Here is a 26,673-nt window from a genome sequence, read left to right on the forward strand (position 1 = left end):
AGTGTGCTATTAAAATATAATGTATGGATTTCTTTACAAACAGACAGTGGGGCTTAAAACCTTAAAAATAGTTATCAGTCTCATGAGGTAGTTGGTTATCATTTTTTTATGAAAACAACGCTAAGAGATGTTATAAGGCATGCCTCTTATGTAGTTTGATTGCAGCAGAAATCTAGTTAGAAAAAGAAGTCCTTGTCCCTGATCCTTTTTGGGAGCTTTCCAGCCCACATGGGAAAGTCAATTTTTAGGTCGAGCCTGGGCAGCACGTGCGCTGCTCTGTGAGCCATGCTGTATAAGAATATGCAATTGAAGCCCTGCCCACTCTTTGCTTGTATTTTTCATTGGCTTGTGTCGTTGTCCGTCGTAAACGCTGGATTCTGATTATTCATTAGGCTGATTAGTCCCTCCTTAGAAACACCATGTCTTCATTTGTAACCTCCCATGAGGACTGCCCCTTTAACTTCGGTTGTTACACGGTATGTCTTATTTCGCCTGTAAGCACTAGTTTCTTTAATGAGTTTCTAGTAGTGCAGGCACAAGTGCTTTCCTGCAACGTTCAGCGTGCCATGCGCGCTTTCACTTTTATTTAGTACATACGATTTGTTGACTTATTTATGCCTACATGGGTCGCCTTAGCGAGATCTGTGATTTTTCCGCACTTGATCTTTAAAAAGGTGGTTTGCACGCCTTTAAGCTATTAGCATTGTAAATGACCATGCCTTTCATTTATGTTTTAAAAACCAACACATAAATAAAAGGCATTATCATTTCCAATGCCAATAGCTCAAACTTGCGTAATTGCGAGACCAATTACATTGCAAATGCTTGTTTCCTTCCTGGGACCATGATAGACAAGAAAGAAACGCCAGACATGACACACCAGGATGAACCAGTTGTCCTGCACCAGTGAGGGTTTTCCAAATGGAAGAGTCAGAGACACAGCACTTTCTCTATCTCTAAGTGAGGTCGCTGGTACCGAAGGTTGGTGGATAGGACAGCTGATCATTTTTGATGGTTTCACAGTTACTTTCAAATTTTAAATGATTCCCCCGGAGATTAATGTGGCTGATGATTGTGATCTTAGTGTACCTTGTAGGTTACAGGCTCCAGACCCACTAAGATTGCTGATGGGTTTAATGAACCCAAGCGGGATGAGAGATCCGTTAAGGTCACAGGTTAATTCTAATCCCAGTAGAAGACGGTTAATTCAAATGTTGGTGTGGAGAAATGAGTTTAATCTGCTAGGTACAGCTTATAATCTTTGTGAAACAGATCAGTGCAAACATGCCTGCTTCAAGAAATGTATGATACTTGCAGAACGTGAGATCAATATAATATCAGTTGGTATTATGCCCAAAAGGATCAACCCATCTGCCACAGATATCTGTATGTCACAAGTTTCAGTCTCAGTAGAACGGTGTAGCTTAGCCAAGCTACTGCTTTCTCCGTAGAAGTTCGCTACAGGGACTCCATATTTTTTCTTAATGATACCATGTTTAGGTTAAGAGGCACTAAAGGACTCAGGGCATCTAACACAGGCTGCCTTGGGTAACAGGTACCCTGTCAGCCAATCAGCTGCTGATGTGGTGTTCCCAACCATTGAGAGATGAGAGGGTGGGCATGGGCATGCCACTGCTTTCCATACAAGCAGGGGCTGTGCACTAGGATCTATGAATCTGGCTTCTGTGCTGGTGGTGCCGAGTAAAGGCATGGGGTTCTGATGGACTGCCACTGCATAAGTCCATCACCCTGCAAAAATCTATTACTGTTGTCGATATCACACTGTCTCCTTTCTAGTGTCTTGCAGACACTGGCTCCTCAAAAAATGGTTATTTACCCAAGCTTATGACTGAATTCAAGCATATGATAAACCAACAAGGCCTCTGCATAGCCTAGAATCGGCGCCAAGAAACCAATCGGTGTACATGCGCTCTACAAGAAATTTTAACGTAACATTTCACATAACATAACTGGCTAGCCTGCATTTTTTCCAGTTCTGAGATATATGGTGTTGAATAACAACGAAAGCCGCACATTTCCGAACCCCATCGGTCATCGGTCATCACTGCATCGATTTTAAATATCATGTCCTGTATAGTTTTTTTCTCTCCATCATCAACAGGATCTATAAGTCGACTTTGCCTAATTATGCAACACATCAGCATAACTTTAAAAAATGATCGTTCAGCCTTTGAATTGGCGATAGGGAGCATAAAACCAGGCTGTCCTTGAATAAGCAAGGTGGGTAAAAGAGACAGCACAAAATTGCTTGTGAGAAACAGGTAGGAGAGAAGGAGCGGGATATGAAAAAGAACACACGTGTGTGGGAGGTTAATTGTGAGAAGGGCAGATGTGTGTGGGACAGAAAAGAGGATATTTGAGAGGGAGGTGTGTGGTGAAATGAGAAGACATGTGAAAGAAAGATGTGATAAGGAAATGCATGAGATGATCGTGAGATAACTGCCAGGAACAGCGGTGTGTGGTCAGCTTGAGGTAAGAGAGGATAGAGCAGAGTATCTGGATGGACAGAAATGGGTGTATGAACTAAATGTGAGGTAGGACAATAAGTTGGTTAGAGAAAAGGAAGTAGTGGTGTGAGAAGGGAAAGTTTGAAGGTTATGTGTTTAAGAAAAGGAAGAATAACAAAAAAAAGAGTTCTAGAGTACCTGTGAGAAGAGAGGACAGTGTGAGAGACAGAAGAAAGACTGGGTATTTTGGAGCAGAGAGTACTATGCGGGTGTCTGAACTTCTAGTATGCTTCATGCCTATTTAGGGATAGCATACAACCGTCCTTTAACTCCTCTAATTTCTTTTCAACTGTGTCGGCTACATGTGTTGTACGTGTTCTGCATGAGTAAGAAGACTGATTTTCCTCCTGCCACTTGCCCTTTTATTGGTTTTGTGTCGGAGAAGGTTGCGCTGCTGCTGCCCATGTTGTATCTTTGTTGTGAAGCGTGATATTAAACACACAAGACAACATAATTTGCATTGGCCAAACTTGTTTTTGATTTATGATGTGAATGAAAGAGTCAACACTCAAACATTTGTGAGCAGAGTTTACTTTTACGTGTGAAATCTGCATTTTTTTATATGGACCAGACAACTGTAAGATTTTAAAGCATAGCTGACAAGCAGATCATGTAACATTTTACACCTTTTATCCAGTTTTCGCATTTAAGCTGAAAGCACTTAGCACTGTGGTTTTTTTTAACCCATAATGATAGTGTTAAATATAAAACTCCAGGTCCCACAATGCAAAATGCTGTTCGCTGATAGTGTTGTGTGTCACAGTGTCACTTAACAGACTTGTAAAATGTAATATAAAATGTAGCTCCTAGCTTTCTGTTATTTATCTTTTAATCAATCGAGGGTTAAAAAGCCAAGTGGGTGAGATGGCAGATATAGCCTGCTAATGGGCTAACAATAACAATTCTTAGAAAAAAGAACCTGACATGCTAAAAAGACATTACAAGAACAGTGGGAGCAGCAGCTGAACATGTATGAAGAGACACTAAGAAAGGAAAAGCAATGTGCTAGTACTCCTCTTCTTGAGCCTATCCCTGGTTTAGAGGTTGGTATGACTTATTTGGAGGACCTGCCACTAAACTATGATGCCCCCGTCTAGAACCAGTGCAGCATATTCTGCCCTGCAAGGGCTGCCAATCTGTAAAAGCTCTGTAAGGTGAAAAATAATGTGTTGACGCTAGTTTGAGCTTGCTAATTGTCCCTGTACTGCCTGTAAAATGTTGATGTGTAGATTGGTGCCAGACAGGCGTGGTACACAGCATAATTCAACACGGGAACAGTGTTTTAAGTTCAGTCTTTTGCTTTTTATTGTTATTTGACATTCCATAGAACAATCTTGCATTGACAAGGTTTTGCAGCACTTTTCAAGTGTGTTGATCTCATCTGGGTCAAAAGCCACACTGCCACTTTGTCTCTGTCACCTATAGAATGACGTTTTCTGTGCTGCCATGATCTGGCCCAAGGTCTTGTTATTTGATGTTCAGTGATGTCATCAAAATGTTAATTGGTGAGCTAAAAAACGATTTTTGTCGCAGTAAGTTGGCAAGCATGTCCTACATAGCGATTCTTAATGTATTGTTTAAAAGTTACTTTTACAGCCCTGCCAAGTACAACTCATCAGGGGTTAGAATAATGCATGTCAGGGCTGGTGGCCGCATCCCCACACCACAATGCGTTAGTCACCTTTTTTAGGTCTCGCATGCGCTGCATAGGAGGACCTTTAGCCGTCGCTCTGCTCTTTTTGGAAGCACATACTCGTGCTTGTGGCGGCATCCACCTTGCGGGAGCGAGCAGGGGCACGCCCAAGCATGAGTATGTGCTTCCAAAAAGAGCAGGCTGCGCACGCATGCACCACTCCCGGGCTTGCTCCTTCCATGCAGTTACCAGTAACACGAGTGCGCGAGCGCGCACCAGTCCCTGCCGGGCTTGTTTCGGGTGTATTGGTTTGTGTACTTTTGTATGCCATTTCACTGTTTTTATAACACGTTTTTGTCTGTCTTCTTGTTTATTTAACTTATAATAAATACTGAAATCTCTTAAGCTGTACGTTTCCTCATCCGATCCTTGCCTACTCTTTTCTATGCACACTTACTGCTGCAGGTTCAGGAGTAAATGTATAGGAGTTATGTTAGCCACATTAAACCTTAATTTCTTCCTCTATTGCAAAACTAATTTTTCATGGGAAGGAACCCTTTCCATCAACTGTCTGTAAAAAATATAATTTTGGGGCTAATTTGGCAAACTATGCATGCATACATCAGTGACTCCTTTATATTTGCTGATGAAGTAAGTTTCATGCGGTAGAAAACATTTGAAATGGTTGTGACAACTTGGTGGGTTTACACATCCTGTCCAGTTGACGCTCCCTGTTCGTTCCCTGGGTGAGCCATGTTGGTGTTTTTTTGAGTGCACCAAAGCCAAATCTTGGTGTGTGCGAAAAAGTGTGCAAATCAGACCATGTGTATTTTGCTTTTTCGTCATCTGTTTTTATGTATCCACTTCTGTTAAGTTGTGTTGTAACTTATTCTGTGTTATTGCAAAATAGTCCCAACTTGTTCTGTCTTTATGCCGAAGTAGTTTGTTGTGTTGGATTTTCCAGTGTTTCATTGTGTTGTCTTAATCAAAAGTATTTTATGTAGTCACATGTTTAGTATCAGATTGTGTGTATTCTGAAAGAGGTAAAACACTTATTTGTCTGTGCGTGTATGGATGCTTACCAGATGCTTGTCTATCATCCTACTTGAATTTGGTTGTATTATGTTGTTGGTGTATGTCTATCACACTCGCATGCACCCAAATTCATTTGGCACTATTTACAAATGAGTGTACTTCTCCAAGAAGCTGGATGTAATGATACATCAGGCTGGGGGCTGACATTAGAATCAAAGATTTAGTGGCTTGGAGGATGTTCGGAGCACGGCATGCACGTGTGCAGTTGGCGTTAACAAGGATTGGCAAAGCTTATATGTCTTGACTTTGTGACTTATTGACTTTTCCAATTTTTGGGGCAATATTCTGCCGTATCAGTAAAACGCAAGATGCGTTTTGACGATTCTGTGAAGCACTGGCAAACGACAATGAAAACAAGCATTGGCATAGCCAATAGGTCTCCTGTTTGGGACCTTATAAGTGTTTAGCCATGCAACAGTTAATGTTGCACCAAGGATATTGAGCTGCATAACTAAATACTTATAAGGTCTCAAAAGCGAGACTTATTGGCTATGCCAATGCTTGTTTTATAGCTCCTGGGACCAACATAAGCGGGGCTGCATTCCTGTAAGGCAGTCAGCGAAGCGCTTGGCTTGTCAAGCTGCATTTATAATTATTAGCTCATCACTCACTCAATCAATTTCTCAAACAGAAGTAATGTTAAGGTATTGGCTCTAGCATGCGGATCTCTTTCAGGTCATAGTTTTGTATGTATTAGAAGCGGGCACGGCGGAGAGAGAATTATCCTGGAGTTCCCATTATCAACAAACTGATATTAAAATGTATAGCTCGTCGTGCATTATTGTTTTATGTCTAAACGTTACTTTGTTTATACACCAGTTGTCTGTAGGTGACTGCACTGACTTCAGTCCCTATTTAAGCAATGGGCAGTCATTGTCTTTACAAGTAGTACATTAGCTGCAATCTGAATGTATTTCTGAGCACACTTTGAAAGAGTGGTATTGCATTAGCAATTTCAGAGAGTGACGATTATTGTGTAGCGTTAGGTTGACCCAAAATGAATGAAGCCAACAGCCTATTGGTGTGGTTAAATCACTGGTAAGACCCGGCACACTGGTTTACCACCTCATTTTGTTTTATAGCTTCTTGGACCAACATTATAAGGGGTGCTGCATTTATATAGGGTAGTCAGCATACTTAGTGCTCCAGTTTGTCCAGCCGCAGTTATTATCAGATAATCACTGACTCAGCCCAGCTGGGAGGTGTGAACTTTTCTGAGCTAGTAATCAAGCAATCAAAACATTTCAAGTTTCTACTTGTCACCCTTTTGGGTATCAGGTGCTGGCAGGGTCCAGTTGATTAGCTGAATAGCCAGGTCTTCTGGGACTTTCGGAACTCTGGAAGAAATGGGGCGGTCTATGGATGAAAGGGTAGCTCGCTCCAGGTCTTCGCTGGTATGCTAGGTAGGAGAAGGAGTGACCTCCGCATATGCTGCGGGGTGAGGGTTAGAGAAAGGGACGCGGAGCGGAGGTATCTGGTGGGCTGATAGAAGTTCAGGCAGTGGTGTGAGTAGGCGGGTCCGCAGTTGTGTTGGACCTTGCAATGTTGGGGTCAGGAGCCAACCTGCCGTCAGCAGTCACGTTTCTCCTCCAAGCAGTGATGTTGGCAGTATGACTGTGATTCCACCAGAGCCTGTCAGTAGCACGTGCTGCACTCAGAGGAGTACGGCTGTCAATGGCAGCACAGTTTGAATTCAGTGGCATCACAGCACTCTCCAGATCCAAGATGTTCTCTGCTGGCTGAGTCTTAGCCTTCCTTAGCAGTCTCTTCTGAGATGCACAGATATGTTCAACAGCAGGACACTATACTCATTGCAATGAGGTAGTGTTAGCGCATGGGGATGTGTGGGAAAAAGCGTGAATTAAAAAAAGACGAAATAATTCTGTCTGTGTTTTTGTTGGTTTTTCACCTTACGGTAACTACATTTAAAATAACAGACTCACTTTAATTGTGAAACTCAATTGGCTAATGGAATCCCTCTGTTGATGTCTTTCTGTGCGTTAACAGCGAGAAACAGAAAAGAATCCGGACTGGCGGAGTAGGAAATAATAACATCCCTACTTACAGAGTTTACGACATCACAACCTGCAACTGCAAAAACTCTTTGACTGTGCAAGTCATTAATTGTATCTCAGACAGTAAAAGATACGTGTTACTCAAAGTGTCACACACTTGGCTACAGAATACCACTCTTAGAGTGTGTTCGAAACTTTCTGCCACATTTTGGAATGCTTTGGACCTAAGATTAGCATCCTCTGGAAGTCACTATATACTGATTTGAGGTGCTCTCTTTCCCATTCCAAAATGGACATTACTTCGAGTTCATACTATGGATGCACCACAACGTGCCGCAGCGCCCTACAAAGATTGCCTGTATGTCATCATTCCGAAAAGATCGCAGGACCTACATACTGTCAAAGGAGTACCACCTACTCTACTTGACCTTTCGGAAGTCCTTCCTATAATACTTTGAAAACGGCGAATAGAGAAGTCATCTACTGCCCAGTTAATGCCGTTCCAAGATGGCCACTGTTTTGACGCAGACACGTGGGTGTTTACAAGTCTGCGTGAGGGCGGTGAGTCAGCAATGCGCAGGCGTGGTGCGAAAACGTTGCGCAGCTTGTTTTCCAGAAGCGGGAAGAGCAAGGCAGAGAGAGCTGTGCAGGGGCGGCAGCGGGACTGCGTCACTCACCGAAGAGCTGCTATCCTAGCCCAGGGGCTGCGTTCCTAGCCTGCGGCCCGCCCGCTATTGCAGTTGCTCCGTCGCAAGCGTTGGGCTGCAGCAGCTGCGCAGGCGACGGCGTTATTTACTCCTTAGTGCGTCACGAGCGCATCTTCTGCGTCATCACTGCACGTCACTGTTAACTGTCATTGCAAACACTGGAGGGGACATTGGGCGCTGCCGAGGGAAGGGGGCGCCTTGCACTGAGGTTCCTTGCGAGCACTGCACTGAGGGTGGGCGTGTCACACTGCACTGAGTGGTTATACGTTGCAGGAATTGCAACAAGGGACTATTTCCCTGTGAGAGTTATATGTGGTTACTTGCATTCCACCGAGGGGTCGTTGTTCGCTGTGCATTTACAAGCTTGGGTCTGCTCGCTGCTAAAGGGGGTGTGTCTGAAGGCCCTGATACAGGTGCGCCAAACACGTGCGTTATTGAGCTTCATTGAGAGCAGTGGGGGAGGCTCACTGCTAGATAGCACATACAACGGTGGAAAGGCACTGCAAAGATAGTTTGGTGCAGTGTCAGGCGAGGTTGGGGATGCGCTACACGCACTGCATGGCAAAGGGCGTGGTCAAAGCACAACCTCTTAGAAAGATACAGTGAGAAAGGGTTGCTAACGTGTCAGGGTGGCAGCACAATCCTACTGCAAAGGAGAGCAGCTAGCGTTGTGGGGGCGCACACACTGGGGTTGCTCACAGTGCATAAGGAGCCTTCCCATGGTGCTTCAGTTTGTTATGGTGGCTATTGAATAAAGGCACACCAGGCATTGCAGATTTGGGGCTTTGCTAGAGCATTGCGCGGGTGCTTGTTCGCGAATAGACGGCTGCAGGCCGTCGGTGTAGTGCAAGAGGGCGCCCACCAAGCGGTGAAGATTGCGGCCCTTGCCCTAGCGGGGCTCTGCCCTGTGCTGCCGCTGTCCGAACCTACTCTTCTCTCCTGCTCGCGGCAGCCACCCTGCACGATTGAACCGCTGAGTCTCTTCCCGCCCTTCAGGGCCCTTGCTGCCTTCGTGGGGCCCCGTGTCGAGCCTCTCACCCCGCCCCGGGCCTCTAGCCCCGACTGGTGCATGGAGCTGTCAGCCATCGGAGAGCAGGTCTTCGCTGTGGAAAACATCCGCAAGAAGCGCATCAGGAAGGTGAGGAGAAAGCACCCAGGACCCCCAGCCTGTTTCAGAAACCCCACAATTCCCCTCACTTGGTATCTGAAGTCCACGTGGGTATCTGTCATCTAATTCCTCCTTGTTCATACTCCAATATTTACATGGGCCTGCATCTCCCCAGGTGTTTGCAGCATGTGGCTATTGCCTGAAAAGCCCATTAAAGTGACCTTCACATCCCTATTGTACACCTGTAGAACATAGCCACACCTAATATACATTGCCAGCTCTAGCCCCCACAACCTTGTTCTTAATGCCTGCTCAAATACAGGAATTTACTCCCTTACTTTTCCATATTCTAGTCATGGCGTGACAACCTTCAAAGGATTCGCCAAGCTGCCTCCTCTTCTTTGTCCCATTGGAGCATGGTTATTATACAATCTATACATAACTCGTCCTTCATCAGGTACGAGCTCCACTAATTAGATCACATCACTCGCACGTGATCCTGTCTCCCCAGATATTTTACACACTCTGGAGTGGTGCATTACCGCCAGGTGGAACAACAACCCAATACGTCTTGTCCCCGTATGACCCTTCACCTTGCTTATCCCAGCCATCTTTAGAACAAGTCCTGCTCTCCCTGGGAGATTTGGGAAAAGTCTTAAACATTTTGTTTTAAAGAGCAATTGCCTGAGGAACTGATTTGTTTGACTCGTGTGATCCAGTCCGCGGACCCATCTGCATTTGTCACAAGTTACAAGGTTCTGGCATGTACCAGAGTTCACAACCCAGGTAGCAATGTTGATGAAAGATATCCGGATTTGGTTTATTGTTTGGTGTGCTGTCCTTCTGTGTGCATAACTTGATGGTTTCACTGTTATTGCTTCAAGCTGGGTATGGCTTCAGTTGGCTTGGCCAAGATGTTCACTAGGTGCCAGAAGGGATGTTGATGTCGTAATGTACCCAAAGAGTGGCCTGGGTAACGGGATGGAAGACGGCACTCTGTCCTCGAAGAAATCCTAGAAGGTTAATTTCAGGTTATATGAGGTCACACTTCCTAGAATGATTTGCTGCTGAGATGTAATAGTCCTACTGGGATTACTTTGTGGCTGTGCTGAAATAGCACCTCTCTAGGTGATGTAATAATTATTTAAGTGTAAAAAAATATTGTGATGCAGAAATATCGGGCCTCAAAATGCAGAATGTTAAACGCATCGCAAACAAAGATTTGTCGGGAAGACAGGAAAGTAAGATTATGTATGTAAATATATCTTGTGAGTATGTAAGTATTACATTATACAGTGATGCTTGCTACTGTGTAGTTATGGTGCAGCTGCATTTTCTAAAGATTTTTTTTGTGGGGGCCCCCATGAATTTGGACCCGTGGATGGATTTGCTCAAAACTTGGCATATCTCGAGTTTAATTACCTAACGTCCGACATGCCAATTTTCGTGCGGAGAAGTGCAGGGAAATAATGTTAAAGGTGGGGAGGTTTAAAAAAAAAAAAGGGGGTGGGGGGGTCATTAACCAAGTTGGCTCCTAGCCTTTGCTTGTACCTTCAGGCCAAACTGCTGAATGGAAAATTACACCAGTTGGCTCGAAAGTCTAACTTTAAGAAAACGCGTGCTTTGGTGTTAAGTAGTTCTTGTGATATTTGAATTAAAAATACGATTTAGTAGGCTTTAAAGGGTTTATACGTTTGTACATACCTGCCTTAATAACCTGAAAGCCATTCCTGTCACTCAGGTTGTTTAAGTTAAGAAATGTGATTAGCTTAATAAGGGCTGAGATTTTTTTTCAGCTATCTTGAAACTCGAGTCAACTCCAAAGTGACTCGGATGTCCTGCTGTAAAAATGTTTGCACATCCACCAAGTGCGGCCCTCGCAGGTGCTTGACCCTATGGGAGGGTTAAGGGGTACTGCAAGGTGTGGAAATCTGAGGGTCGGTTCCGCACTAGGAAAAATACCAAGATTAGCTAGTGTCGCTAGTCACTTAAGATTCACGATTCGTGAAACTTATTTTAGGTGCCGGAATTAGCCACTATTTTGTGGTTAGCTCTCAAATCACTTCTGACTCCAGAAGAAAAGGGGAAAAAACTTAATGAGTCTCTGACCCCAAGCAAAGATCAAGCCCTTTTCCGGGCTCGCTCAAATGATGTGCTATAACTCTTAGTATGTATGGCAGGCTGTGCACAGCGGGGTTGACTAACGGTAGAGTTGGGCGCAGAACCTGGCCCTCGGCCCAACTTCTGGAGCACAAACCTTAAGTGGGCTGAACGGTGGCCTATCCTCACGGTTTGCCCTGAGCCCAACCCAGCGGCATACGAAGGCAGTGAGGTGAGAGGTTGGCCCACTGCTGAAGTTAGTGTACAGCAGGGATTGGAAATTAGTTATATATGATGAATTTTAAAACGAAATGTAGGGGCAGCGGCTTACCTCCGTAAATAAATAGTATTCATATTTTATGAATCTATTTAAAACACGAGGGATGTTTAAAAACACGAAGAAAACTGCAGTACTCCCCTTAAAGGAAAAAGTAGAAATACAAATAAGCTATGGGGACACTTTGAAGGCATAAGAAAAGAAAACACCACTCCGTAGGTAATGCAAGACTGCCATCTACAGGGGATAAAAACTCACAGATGTTTAATTATTTGAATTTAATTCCAGACAACCATTCACTGGTTTCGTGGTTGGAGTTAAAGTAGGCTTACGGGTTTGTCATCTCGCATCATCTGCGGTTTTCATCCTCATTTATCGCAGTCGAATCCCAGACGATACATCATTGCATTGTATCGTTTGTCCAGAAAAGACCTAAACGCAACTTTGCTCCTGATTACATGTGCAATACCACTGGCTTTCTCCCACAATTTGAGGGTTGTCATGATGGAAAAGAAGTGTGCAAGAGGAGAGTATTCCTGCTACCAGTGCTTGACTAGTCGATCTTGCTTTTGTGGGATGAATTGATGACATGTACAAGAGTTGTATCCCAAGCCATTGGACTGGAGCTGATTGCCTCGCCGGATTGGACTTGGTTAAAGAAATGTACGAGAGGGCTACAGTCCCTCCATTAATGCACCACTTTGAACACCCATGACAAGTGTACCCCTAGCTCTTGCCCCTATCATCAGCGGATGGGCCCAATAAATCCGTACATTGAGGAAGAAAGGTAGCCTCATACAGCTCGATCTGAGAAATACTGGGTGGGGCAGTCCGATGGAGTGGGCCAAATGAGGAACGGGCCAAAGCAGCCCATTTAGGTTTTATTCTCGTTCAAGAGAACCCAGCCCACTTAATACCAGCTGTATACCTTTGTATCTATTTAGAGCATGTACTGACACTTGCCTTGAATAACCTCCTTTTTATACTTTATTTCTCTTTCTCCAGGGAAAAGTGGAATATTTGGTGAAATGGAAAGGATGGCCACCGAAGTAAGCTTTATTACTTTTATCACCTTTTTACATGCTTTAATCGTGCTAATAATAGTTCTTTATTATTAGAACAACATTGTCATCTTATATTAGAACAAAATTGTCATGTTTATTTACAACCCAAAAAAGAACTAGTCCATCACTAACTGGGGATACGTGACCCAGAACAGGTGCCCATGTTTTGTCTACAGACCCAAAGCAAATCTTTTATCTCTGGCATGCACAAATAAGTCTTGAACTGAAACGTGCTAACGAAACAGAATATCGTGGACAAGTAAATTAAAATCATAATCATAAAAATAATTAGGTAAAAGCCTTAATTTTAAAAAGAAACTCAAGATGGGGTAACTGAATTTTTGTTATCTGAAAGAGAACTCCGTTTCTCCTTTAAAATATCAGTGCGTGGCATTCATGTAATCTAAATTTTCAGCTGAGTCTGGGTTCCAGATTTTTACTTCCTTATCTCAATGTTCCCATCACCAACAAGCATTGGAAATGCAATAGGTCTCGCATTAGAAGAGTTGGAGCTTTGGTTTTGTAAATGACAACTTTTTTTTTGTGTTGGTCTTGAAAATAGCAAAATTAATTGCTTTGTCATTTACAATGCCAATACTTTTAACTTTTTCAAATGTGACACCTATAGCATTTGTAATGCCACATGTTTTGTATGTACGTGACTTACATGTATTCATATAACAAATACAAATGGCTTTTAATTTTTTTAAATAATTAATAGTTAAATAAAAGTTCTTGTAATTTATAATAGCAATAGCTTAAACTATTGTAAATTACTTTGGTGAAGAATATGTGCAGTGTATTTTATTGTGGTAGAGTGAGGGTGGTAGAGTGAGGGCAGTAGAGTGAGGGCGTGAGGGCAGTAGAGTGAGGGCGGTAGAGTGAGGGCGTTAGTGGTAGAGTGAGGGCAAGAGTGAGGGCGGTAGGGTGGTAGAGTGAGGGCAGTAGAGTGAGGGCAGTAGAGTGAGGGCAGTAGAGTGAGGGCAGTAGAGTGAGGGCAGTAGAGTGAGGGCAGTAGAGTGAGGGCAGTAGAGTGAGGGCAGTAGAGTGAGGGCAGTAGAGTGAGGGCAGTAGAGTGAGGGCAGTAGAGTGAGGGCAGTAGAGTGAGGGCAGTAGAGTGAGGGCAGTAGAGTGAGGGCGGTAGAGTGAGGGCGTGAGGGCGGTAGAGTGAGGGCGTGAGGGCGGTAGAGTGAGGGCGTGAGGGCTGTAGAGTGGTAGAGTGAGGGCAGTAGAGTGAGGGCGTGTGGGTGGCAGAGTTATGGCAGTAGAGTGAGGGCGGTAGAGTGAGGGCGGTAGAGTGAGGGCGGTAGAGTGAGGGCGGTAGAGTGAGGGCGGTAGAGTGAGGGCGGTAGAGTGAGGGCGGTAGAGTGAGGGCGGTAGAGTGAGGGCGGTAGAGTGAGGGCGGTAGAGTGAGGGCGGTAGAGTGAGGGCGGTAGAGTGAGGGCGGTAGAGTGAGGGCGGTAGAGTGAGGGCGGTAGAGTGAGGGCGGTAGAGTGAGGGCGGTAGAGTGAGGGCGGTAGAGTGAGGGCGGTAGAGTGAGGGCGGTAGAGTGAGGGCGGTAGAGTGAGGGCGGTAGAGTGAGGGCGGTAGAGTGAGGGCGGTAGAGTGAGGGCGTGAGGGCTGTAGAGTGGTAGAGTGAGGGCGGTAGGGTGAGGGCGTGAGGGCTGTAGAGTGGTAGAGTGAGGGCGGTAGGGTGAGGGCGTGAGGGCTGTAGAGTGGTAGAGTGAGGGCAGTTGAGTGGTAGAGTGAGGGCAGTTGAGTGGTAGAGTGAGGGCAGTTGAGTGGTAGAGTGAGGGCAGTTGAGTGGTAGAGTGAGGGCAGTTGAGTGGTAGAGTGAGGGCAGTTGAGTGGTAGAGTGAGGGCAGTTGAGTGGTAGAGTGAGGGCAGTTGAGTGGTAGAGTGAGGGCAGTTGGGTGGTAGAGTGAGGGCAGTTGGGTGAGGGCGTGTGGGTGGCAGAGTTAGGGCAGTAGAGTGAGGGCGTGAGGGCAGTAGAGTGGTAGAGTGAGGGCGTTAGAGTGGTAGAGTGAGGGCGGTAGAGTGAGGGCGGTAGAGTGAGTGCGAGCATCAGAACAAACTCGAATTGCAAAAAAGAACTGGTGGTTGCCGAATAATCAGCCGTTGTTTTGCTGCCCTTCTATGGACACTGGAGGTGGGGGTTTGTGGTGGGCGGTCTGCTTGTTCTGCCTTGCGAGTGCTTGACGCTGTAGACCTGAATTTGGAGTTACCTCTAAAACAGATATACCTTCTACAAATCAAAATATGTTGGCGGGAGCAGGGTGCATTTGGGGTTACTGGAGGCCAAGGGGTGTGGGTATGACACGATCTGTAATGTACGACTGTCTGCGAGCATTATACAAATCTATCCACATACATACATAAAATTGTATTTGTGTGGGGCTTGGAAAAGAGAAATTACACTAAAGTGCCTGATGCGCAGCACTTTTCGAGCTGAAAAATAAGTGAATCCGCTCCAGATTCAAAGCAACCCGGCTTTTACCAAAAAGTATAATATTACAAGATACAAAATGGAACGAGGAATCCTGTCTTAGGTACAATTGTTGAATATCGTCTAAATGAGGCACGAATATTTAAAGATATGTTCTTCTCGGCGTTGTGTGACTATCTTTAAGTTTCTTTTTTAACTTTCACGACAGCTCCGGGGTCTTCCCCACATGTCATACAACAGGTTTGTCTTCTTCTTATTATAAATATGATTTATTGTATTCCTTCGTCCCTTCAGTTCACTGCAGCAGCCTGTTGGATTTGCTGCTCGCTTGCCAGTCACCCAGCACACACTCTGCTCTTCAGGCGAGCTGCAGTTGTAAATATGTAACTACAAACTGCAAGGAGCGCCCATAAAAATTCTAAGGAATACTCATTTAGGGCATCAAACCCCCCTCTTTGGTGCTGGCACTCAGAGACAGGCTGGCTGGGAGGCCGGCGTGTGAAGGGCAGGCTGCCGCTGCTTGAAGCTGTTCGAGGCCAGACAGATCCTTATCTGATGCTTATCCGAACACCAAAGCGACCGGCCGCTTTGAGTCCATTTGCCACCCACCATCCACTTCACGCGCTCCTCGTGGCTCATTGTAAAGAGGAACCCGAACAGTGCTGCGTACTACTTGCTGCAAAGCGCTTAACGGCTCGTTCGGCGCTAGCAAGCACTATGTGTATACAATTTACAATTACAACTTTTAAAAATACGTCGCACACCAGGTAGGGGGTTTCTTGTGCGAGGCAGACAAAAAGTAAAGGTTAAAGGAAAAAGTAAACAGGACATAGTAACACCAGTTGTTAAAGTGTTCATTCATTCAGCGCTGAAAAAAACCTTCTCACAAAGGCCCGTCGCGCTGTGTTGCTCTCCATCTTACTGAGTGTAAATAATACAAACACAACAATGCATTCTCCTTTCTGATTAAAATACCCAGGGGCGCGTTCACCTCAGTATTTCTACACATTGCAGCACTCATTCAAGGCGCTACTGATTGCTTCAACCGTTGAATGCAGTTTTCATTTTAATTTCAAATGGAAAACTGTCCCGCCCGAATGCAAACCCGAAGGATGTAATTTAGTAAGGCTCAACGTGCTTCGTTTTTTTAAAATGTAAATAAATACAGAAAATAATCTGTTTCCCTTTTATATTAATAAAAAAAAAGCAGAAATTAGATCGCCAATCATGACAGCCAGACTAATAGCAGAGCATGTTGTCAACAGAGAGATTTGTCTTATTAAAAAGACTCGGTGACGGTTTAAGTAGCAGCAAATACGAACATGTGGTATTACTACAATGCTAATTTTCAGCCTAAAAATAATTCTGCAAGGAAAAGGAAGCATATATTATTAATCTACTCCCTATGTGGCTCCAGAGCTGCGTACTACTTGCTGCAAAGCGCTTAACGGCTTGTTCGGCGCTAGCAAGCACTATATGTATGCAATTTACAATTACAACTTTTAAAAATACGTCGCACACCATGTCGGGGGTTTCTTGTGCGAGGCATACGAACATGTGGTATTACTACAATGCTATTTTTCAGCTGAAACTAATTCTGCAAGGAAAAGGAAGAATATATTATTGATCTACTCCCTATGTGGCTCCAGAGCTGCGTACTACTTGCTGCAAAGCGCTTAACGGCTCGTTCGGCGCTGGCAAGCACTATGTGTATACAATTTACAATTACAACTTTTAAAAATACGTCGCACACCAGGTAGGGGTTTCTTGTGCGAGGCAGACAAAAAGTAAAGGTTAAAGGAAACAAGTTTAAACGAGACCCAGAGGAGGCTATCTTAAAACAAGGTTGTGCTGGGAGAGAGAGAGTGGGGAGGAGAGTAGGAGGAGGAGGGAAAGGCAGATAAGGGGAGGGGGAGGAGAAATGCGACACGGCCGTCAAAGTGTCCATCCGACGGGTTAGCAGTGAAAACAGACAGAAGGAGAAATGGGCAGAGAATGACAAATTAAAAAAAAAAAGGTAAACATGCAACAGAAGAGAACAAGAGTACTAAAAATGAGGTAAACAAAAGGGAGATGGGTAAAGAGAAAGACAAGCACGCACGCTGAAAGTTGGAGAAACACGAGTGACGGCCTGCGGCCGTCAAAGTGAAAGTACGGCCGGCGGAGGAGAAATGCACACGGCGGGCAGGGGAGGGGAGGGGGCGGAGCGGGGAGAGCGGCATGTGGGTGTGAAGAAGCCGGGGCCTTTGAAGTGAAGCTAAGCTTCACTTCAAAAGGTGTCGGAGGAATGCGGCTGAGGGAACAGACGGCGATTGCGGCTGAGGGAACTGATGTGCACGCGCTTTTAAGCTCAATGCACATGCGCATTGAGCTTAAAAGTCACGGGCACTGCAAGGAATCGCCACGATTCCTTGCAACTTGGTTAAAGACTGTTTAAGCCGCAATAGGCTCGCAAGCTCGATGCGCATGCGCATCGACAGGCGAGACCTAAAAATGACGTGTATGTTCGCCTTTAAGATCTTGGCAAAATATTTTCCCCAACCGAATCTGATTCACAACTAATTGTCTTTTGCTACATGATTCCTTAAGAATATTATGAGACTGTACGGAGCCACCTGCTTTGATCTTTTATTCTTCTGCATCTGAGCTTCACCTCATCTCACAGGAGCACCAGCAGAGACTTTCGCTTTCTAACCACAGTGGTACATTTTGGCAGGCTTCTTGAAAAAGGAAGCTCATACTTCTAATCCTAGTTCTGCAAAGTTGATATTTTCATTTAAGTCATAAAAGTTAAAATAGTCCCACAGATGTGCTTGATCCCAGAACCCTTTTTCAATTTATATAAATCCTATACATGCTTTGGGTGTGTATGTAAGCAGCTGTAGCCTACCTAAGGAACATTTTTCAGATTGTTTTTAATTATCTTTTAAAATGATATGATGTCATTTAAAACAGTGCGCCTTATCTTTTCTACATAAGTGTTAAAGTATACCTGTAGGAAATAGTGGGAAATACTGCTATGGATGGCCGAAAAACTAACAGTCGTTTAGAGGGATTGAAGCTTCCATATCTCCATATGTTTTGCATTGTGAGTTGCTTCAGAGCCTCAGTCATTTGTGATGGCTTTGTGGAATCCTACCTCACAGCTTTTAACCATTCTGAAGTCTATGCCAGAGAGCTGAGTGGGTTTGTAACTAGATGAAGACAAAACTAGGATTGCAAACATTTAGATTTTCCTTCTGCATTGCAGACTTTACATTAATAGTCATAAGCTCTAGAATAGCAAGAAAATCTCCATAACTCGCGTGAACAGGTCGGAGTTGAGGGTGTGGGGAGGCGACTGCACACGTAACACCAGGCAATACGTAACCAAATATATTTTTTAATGCTGCTTCACCTACCACGATATTTGCTCAGGCAGAGTCAAGGCAGTAGGATATTGTCCAAGTGCAGAAAGGTCTGCATGAAGCTATTTTACAAATGGCCGCAAATTGTTGGGGGAAAAGCATTCGGGAGCTGCTTTTCCTTCCTTTGGTTAAATAAGCCATTCGCTTGCCTGTAAAGCTTTGTTTGCTGATAGCGCAGCATCATGCAAGACACAATGCCCAAGGGAGCGTGGGCTCTTTACAAGTAGAGACCCTGTTCTGATGTCGACATAATAAAATCGAAGGACTTTTATAACTGCCATGTAGCAACCTCCCTACTGGAGAGCAGTAATTCTTAGGGAAAAAAATTGGGCAAAGAAATGATTAAGAAGAAAATCTGAAACCAATTCTGAAAGGAATGGGGGGCGTGGCTGGCTGAGCTGCGAAATGCTCACTTCTTAAGCGAGCTCCGCCGGCCGGGAAGAAATCCTGAACGTAATCCTGCACACGGTGAGGCTATAGCGGTGCCAACAAGCCTTCCTGGGCTGGGGGAACTCTGGTGCCTGCGGTGGCACTAATTTCACAAAGACCGCAAGTGGAACGCTGTGGATACGAGAGGCTGGGCTGCAGGGCGGCTGGAGCGCGGTCAAAGCGAGGGCCCGGCTATCTCGAAAATGGAGCCCGCAGCTGTGTGGGCCTACCTTACCAGAAGTGCTCAAGTCAGCGGACGGCAGTACGGGAGGCCAGTGGAGGAAGCTGCTTATGTGCTGATCCCCACGGTAGCAGGCAGACCTGAGGTGCCACCGGAAGCCAGCGGATAACCGAGATGCAATAAAGAAGCGAGGTGCGGAGAGCGGCCGGCGCCATCTTATAGTCCCTCTCATGATCCCTGCAAGGTGGCACCCTGAGGAGGCGTTGAGGATCGTAAAGCCGCACAGAGATCTTAATAGACTGCCCTCCCCGGGTGCCGGGAAATCGAGACCCCGGGATGAGCCGCGCCAGTGAACGGAGCTCGAGGCAGTGGAGGCTGGCCGGGGGGGGGGCAGCTGCGGACCCACTGCAGCTGACCCTTTCAGGAGAAGGGAGTGTGCGGCGCACTGCCCTCGGACCGTGAGAATCTGCTGCACCGGAGGAGGGCTGTGAGACGGTGAGGAGCATAGTCGGGGGCTGCGGAGGGCTCTGCGTCCTTCCCCGGCGGGTGTGACATGCCCGGATACACCGGCTAGTCAGAGTGGATCAGAAGAGGATTGCGCTGAGAAGCGGCAGCCGCCATTTTGGTGAATTGGCCTGAGGCCGATATATAGTGACTGTGGTGGCTGGCGTCACACACGGACCCACTACAACGTGAACACACAGGTCAGATGAAACTATATTGGGGGTCACTTATGCTATTAATCCCTGTGCCTTAAAGACTGTGATCACGATGCATGCATAGACTGTATTGGCCAGGAGATCTCCTTATACTAAAGCTGTGACGGAGAAAACGGATCCAGATCTGAGGGCGGGAACACTGGATATAGAGCTCTGTCTGGATAAGGTGCGGGGAGAGAGAAGAGTCTGGGCCATAATTGCGAACTCCTGTTTACTGCGGTTGTCCTGGCCGAACAGATGAAAGCAGATATCAGGCGGGAGCCCTGTCTTCCCTGCTCGCAGGCTAACTAAGTGCCCATAAAACTGGATATATAGCGCGGGAAGCGCTGCCTCTGCCTGCAGTGGAGCAAGACATGAGATGTTCTCGCAGTTTGATCTGATGTGCATTCTTCAGTGATAGGTGGCCAGGTACAGTGGACTGAAACTACAGTGGTAGTGACCTATCCTTTGAAATTGTGGGTGCACAGCTGACGTGCAGCCGAGAGAGTAGTGAGTAGTGCTGCAGTGATGTGGTGCGAGTATTGTGCGCTTTGCTGGCTGCTGGCGACATGGGCAAGCCCGACGCTAAGCAACCCAAGATAAACATTGAAAACAAGCGCTCTACCAGGCACACTGACCATGACCCTGACGCGTAGGGCGACCTCACCCAAGGGGTAGGATCTGCGAACATTAATGCTAGAAATGCGCTCCAGTCTGCGCAACATAGACACAAAGCTAGATAATTTGACAACGCAGCTCGACTCTGTGAGAAATAAGGTCACCACGCTCAAAACTAAGCTGGAAACTTGGAGAACAGACACACTGAATTCCATGAGTTTCAAACTGAACAAAGGAACTACTGCAGCATATGGATAAATTATTAAGTGTCGTAAGGGCCAAGAATGAGGATTTGGAGGCGCAGTCCAGAAGGAACAACCTCTGAACCACTGGTATTCCAGACCACCGCTATTTAAAAAATGGAAGTATTCGTGTCGGATCTCCTACATGAACTGTTTAACCTGCACCTGTCCCCAGTATTCGTGATTGAAAGGGCTCATAGATCTCAGGGCCCGAGGCCCCCTGTCGGCGGAACGCCAGGACCAATACTGGCCAAACTTCTAAACTACCAGGACAGAGACCTTATCCTGCGTTTGGCAAGGGAAAAAGGACCAATCAATCACAAAGGAAATTACATATCCTTTTACCTGGATTTTACTCCGGCAGTGCAGGCAGCACGCAGAGAATTTCTCCCAGCTAAGCCTATTCTCCTGCAGGCGCAGATCGCTTACTCCCTGCTCTACCCGGCTAAACTAAAGGTCTCGCACGATGGTACTGCCCACTACTTCACTAACGCTAAGTCTGCGCTAAAATTCGCTAAACATGTAAGCAGTAAAAAATCTAAAGATTCCAAAGCTGGAGAAGGACGCTCTGAGGGCCCACTAAGTGACAATGATTGATATGTTGCCAGTCTGCTGTCTAGCCTAATTGTAGTATTTTAAAATGTGCTTTGTTGGTTTTCATTTTCTGTCAAAGAAGGTTGGTCTCATGTGGTTCGTTGTAATCAAGCGGCTACATATTGCGAGGTGCTGATCCCCAGAAGCTCATGGGCGCTAAATATAAATGATCCTTCCTTTTCATCGAATGCCGTGTACTTCCTACCCGCATTACTCCCTGCCACCCTGTGAAGACAAGGGAGTCCGCCGGCTTTACCTCGCCCCCATGGGAAGTCTCTCTATATTCTGTTTGCAAGTTTTCAAAGTTGGAACTGGGAAGGGTATGCTACAACCTTATTGGCGGGGTGGAGGCAGGGGTTTGTTTGTTTGGTTTTATGCCAGTATGCCAATGTCGGTCGCTTTGGTGTTATACACTGGAATGTCAATCGGATGCGGGGGTCGGGCATAAGAGTTGGTGCTGAGCGTCTCTTGTGGGAACACACGCTAACGCATTGAATGTTCTTACGTGGAACGTTAGGGGGTTGAACAATGGGAGGAAGGCCAGACTAGTGCATGCCTATCTAATAAGACACAACATTGACATCTGCTTTATGCAGGAAACACACCTCAATGTGAAGCTGTCACATCGGCTACTCCACAGCAGATGGGGAGAAACACATTCAGCTATTTATTTCAACTACGCACGGGGAGTGGCAATACTTATTCGAAAGGGAGTTGATTGGCGGGGATACACTACATATATTGATCCTGAGGGAAGATGTGTGATTCTGAGTGGGCGGCCGGGCGGTAGATCTATAATACTAGCAGCTGTGTATGGCCCAAATGTCGACTCCCCTGATTTTTTTCGTGACATTTGGACACGGATCAGAACACAAGGCTGCCACACAATAATATGGGGCTGCGACTATAATGCCATATTGAATGATGATTCCGACAGACATGGCTCGGCTCGTCCCCTACATCCTCAGGCTAGTATGGCCTTTCAAGATATCCTGTCTGACGGCGATCTATTAGATGTCTGGAGGGTCCGCCACCCTGGGCTCAGGGAGGGGACATGTATCTCTAGCCAGCGTGCAGCCTGGTCTTGTTTAGATTTTTGGTTGGTGTCGCAGGATGTTGCCACCTGGACACTTTAAGTGACCCATCTGGCGGGCTAGCTATCGGACCTTGCCCCCTGTTTGCCTTAATTGTCATTGCCAGGTATACCCCCGCGCTTTCACTTGGCGAGTACCCCCATATGCACTACTGGATAAAGCTTTTAAAGAGGAGATCAGATCTGATGTTACAGAATATTTTCCTCTTAATTCTGGATCGGTGAACACCAAAGCCTCGCTTTGGGAGGCATTTAAGGTTGTGATCCGAGGACAATGTATAGCACGGCAGGCTGGTGTGCTTAAAGCTATCGGGGGCACTATAGCTGACCTAGAGGGACAGATAAGGGAACTTGAAGGGCACTTTTACTCTAGGACAGACCCCACTACAGGCTTCTGAAGGCGAAACTGTTGGAGTTTGCAGAGGAGTTGCAAATGGGGGTCAAATTTTGGGGCAAATATGCTGAGGCTAGGCGATATGGCGAAGGTGACAGGTCAGGCTGCACGCTGGCGGGTATGATCCATCAATCCAGATCCACTACCTATGTGCACGAGATAAATAGTGCTAATGGAGACACCATTAGGGGCCAGTCGGAGGTTCTCAACTAGTTCTACACTTTCTATTTTTCCCTATAGACAGCCACCCAGACTTCAAATCCAGACAGCATGCAAGAGTTTTTAGACTATTGTCTTGGTGTGGTTTAACAATACACACAGAGTCTACATGGACCTCCCCATTACAGTGGAGGATGTAACACAGGTCATAAAAAGTTTGCCACTAGATAAAGCCCCGGGACCCTATGGTCTGACGACCGCCTTTTACAAAACGTACGCAGAAGAACTGGCCCCCAGATTGCACGCAGTATATGAAGAGTCACTGGAGGCGGAGATTCTTCCACCATCCACGAGGAAAGCAGTGATTATGACACTGCTGTAGCCTGACAAGGCAGAAATGGAGGTTGACTCGTACAGGCCACTTTCCTTGATCAATGTAGACGTAAAGATATATGCAAAATTGCTGGCGAATAGACTTCAGCCACTACTTCCGATGATTGCTCTCCCTGATCAGTTGGGGTTTATCCCTGGACGGTCGACCTCGCACAACATGCGTACATTGTTCTCAGTGCTGCACTATCTCCACCGAGTGTTCATGCCGCTGCCGTTTTTTATTTAGATGCGACTAAAGCATTTGACACGCTTGAGTGGCCATATCTATTTACAATATTGACACGTATGGGATTGAGCCCTCCATTTATAAATCGAATCCGGCTGCTGTATACAATGCCGCTAGCCTGGATCAGTCAATGATTTAATATCTGACCCATTCCAGATATCGCGGGGCACAAGACAGGGTTGCCCACTATCACCCCTACTCTTTTCTATTGCTATGGAGCCCTTGGATGCCAGAATCTGGCAACATCATACTGCAAGGGGGATAGGTTTCAGTGCACATAGCTTACTGATCTCGCTTTATGCGGACGACGTAACCCTGTACATTTTAAACCCCGAAGAAAATTTGGTTCCGATTCTTCAAGAGTTCATCAGATTTGGAGGGCTGACTGGTGTCTCCATTAACTGGGCGAAGTCGGTCATTTTTCCATTAACTGATGGTACCCCAGTGGTGACATTTGAGTCACCAGAGAGGCTGAGGCAGTCAAATATTTGGGGGTGTGGCTGAGCCGTAGTCTGCAGGAGATCTGGAACTTGAACTTTGGTAAGGCATATTCATGGTTGGAAGGTAAGGTTGCAATTTGGTCTAAACTGCCCCTATCCATTGCGGGGAAAGTGGCGCTGACAAAAATGGTTATTTTGCCGAAATTCCTATACCTGTTGGTCAACGAGCCGATCCCCCTCACACAACACTTTTACTCATGTTTAAGATCTCAATTGTTATCCCTGGTGTGGACAGGCCAGGGTTTCGTTGGACCTTATTGTAAAACTTCGGTTCAAAACATGCCATTACACACCTTTGCTGATTTGTATCCAGATGGCGAGTTTAGGCCGCCCTCTACTAGGACTGAGGATCGTGAAGTGTCATTTGCAGAGCTGTTTCTATATCACAAACTGAAAACTGCATGTTGTGCACTCTGGGTGGGTTTTCCTGAGGCTCCCCCAGTATTGCCAGCTTTAGAGAATGTAGTTAAAACGCCTTCCTCACGTAAACTAGTCACGCGCCTATATACCAACATGCAAAACACAGCTCTGGTAGTTCAGCCAACGTCCCTACATCAGTGGAATAGTGAACTTGATCCTCCAATGACCGAAGAGCATTTGGGACCTCTGCTGTAGGCATCCCAAGGTATAGGCCGGCTCACCCATTACTCCACTGAGATTGTCACAGGTATGCCCCAATAGCATCCCCAATCTGGCTACGATGGGGCCCAGTTCACATGCTGGATGGCAGTGGAGATGAGGTGTAGGACCTGTTCCAGTGGAGGATTAGGGCTGATCCCGCAGGAGCTTCAGTGCTGCGCAGCCATCATGGTCGCTGGCTTGTCAACGCCCAATTGGATGTCATGCTTGACAGATATTCAGCGTAGCCACAAATATATCTATGGTGAGGGACCATGCCTATATTTAAAAAAAAAAAAAAAAATGACCAGGTCTGCTGTGTTAAGGGAGGCTGTAATTAATTGATCTGAACTAGGAAGAAGTCTTTCAAGATCTCAAGGGAATGTTATTTCTTTCTGAAGGACCTCCGAAAACTGTTGTATGTACTCCCACAATGTCATTTTTTAACATCCCAAAAGTTCTGCAGCATTGGATGCTCCAAGTGCTATTCCTGGTGTACCATACATATTTCTCCCAGTAAAGTCTGAGCATTTGCTGTCTGTCACGTGGCATTAAAGTTCCTGGTGCTGGGGCTTGACATTTCCTCAGCTCAGGCACTACTACCGAGTAGGTTCCCGACTCTCCTTTTAGGAAGACTGCTATTGTTCATGTGACTTACTCTAATTCAGTAGTCTTAGGGCAAGCACAAATGCAATAGAGAGGTCTTGTTGAACGTGTTCGCTATTACTTACACTGACTCCTGCAGAGTCTTCAAGGGGAATCAAGAGAATGTCTGCACATATTTTTAGCAGGTGGTGGATCATTAATTGGCGCCCTGCGTGTATCAGTGTGTGAGACCTCAAGGTCTTGGATCTTTGTGGGCTGTCAGTTATTTTAGGTTTCTGATTTAGCACACCTTTTGGCAATTACAGATGCATGTGTGTATAGCTTTGCGCAGGGAATGTGGAATTCCTACAGCCTGAAAACCTAGGACATATTGTTTGGGGTCAAGGGCAACAAGTTTTCATGTGTATTTGGCCTTGGGACAAGTAGGCCCAACCCCCTGCAGCACAAACCTTTTGGCTGCCATTTTGCAGTACCATGTTATGGATCAGGAAAGGGCACTGTCTGCAGTGAAGGTAATAATTTAGTCCATATGTTAATGCTGTTTAAAATTGTATTTATGGTTCATTAATTGAAAGCCTTTATTATTGGGGTGAGCGCTCCTAAGTAAATGTTGTAAGCTTTGACTGCACTATTGACAGTGGATCCAGTATAAAAATGAGTACACGCGTTTTCAAAGTTGAGCAATATGAGGCTTTGTGCAATGCTCCCAGAATGCTCTGATTTGATGCAAATATTTGCAAAAGCTTGAAAGCAAGATTGATGATTCTTTGCTTTCAAAATAAAATGTTCATAAAAATTAAAGCGGGGGAAAAAAACATTTAACTAAACTACTGTAAAATTTCAGTTACCATTTCTTTGCAGCATCATTTAGTAACATGTATTGATGCATGCTAGTAGTCCCCAAAAATATTCATAATGGAAAATCAGTGTAACCAGTTTCAATAAGATTATGGGAAACAAAAAAAAAAAACGAGCATTGGCAAAGCCAGTAGGCCCCAAGTTAGTAGTCAGCTTTTTAGTTTTGTCAATGTGTGAATTGTTTTGGCATGGTTTTTGTAAAACCTCATTGTGTGGGAACTTCAGGGCCCTCACCATTATACCAAATATTAGCAAAAGTAAAATTGTTTTTGGCCTCAAAAAGCACACACTGCCACAGTAGTTACAAAACCACTTTGTGTGCTAATGCGCTCCTTGTGGAAGAGCAGATTGTGGTCACTCTCCGTGAAGCCAGCCGATACAGAGCGAGAGAGAATTTAATAAACTCAAAAGGTCATGGTCAACGCCAAACCAAGTTAATGTCCCAATTATTAAAGAAAGTCTAAAAAGTGCAGCCATGGAATATGTCCTTGCATTAAGTGCATCTTTACGGATTTCGTGAATTCCCAAGAATTTACAGAAGTAGAACAAGGAATGGTACTCCTAGAAAATATTTGAGAACTGCATTTTAGCATGAACAAATATTCATGTGTAGATTCGCTCATGTGAAAATGAGTGTTTGCAAGTTCACTTTCCCACCAACCACTTTTTCTCAACTCTGGAAGA

At 45.5% G+C, this 26,673-nt stretch overlaps 1 protein-coding gene across 2 annotated transcripts in view; it reads left to right on the forward strand.

Annotated features, from left to right (window-relative positions):
• Positions 1-7,843: 7,843 nt before the first annotated feature.
• Positions 7,844-26,673, forward strand: part of CBX7 (chromobox 7) — a 61,620-nt gene continuing 42,790 nt past the window's right edge. Inside the window, exons 1-2 of one of the 2 annotated variants that reach the window (XM_078683510.1) lie at positions 7,844-9,116; positions 12,469-12,512. In XM_078683510.1, the coding sequence (XP_078539636.1) occupies positions 9,048-9,116; positions 12,469-12,512 (113 nt within the window). In that variant the 5' untranslated portion in view covers positions 7,844-9,047. The remainder of the gene's footprint in view (positions 9,117-12,468; positions 12,513-26,673) is intronic. The other variant, XM_078683502.1, reaches the window with a different exon arrangement.

The sequence above is a fragment of the Lissotriton helveticus genome, chromosome 1_1, assembly GCF_964261635.1.
Source record: "Lissotriton helveticus chromosome 1_1, aLisHel1.1, whole genome shotgun sequence".
NCBI lineage: Eukaryota > Metazoa > Chordata > Amphibia > Caudata > Salamandridae > Lissotriton > Lissotriton helveticus.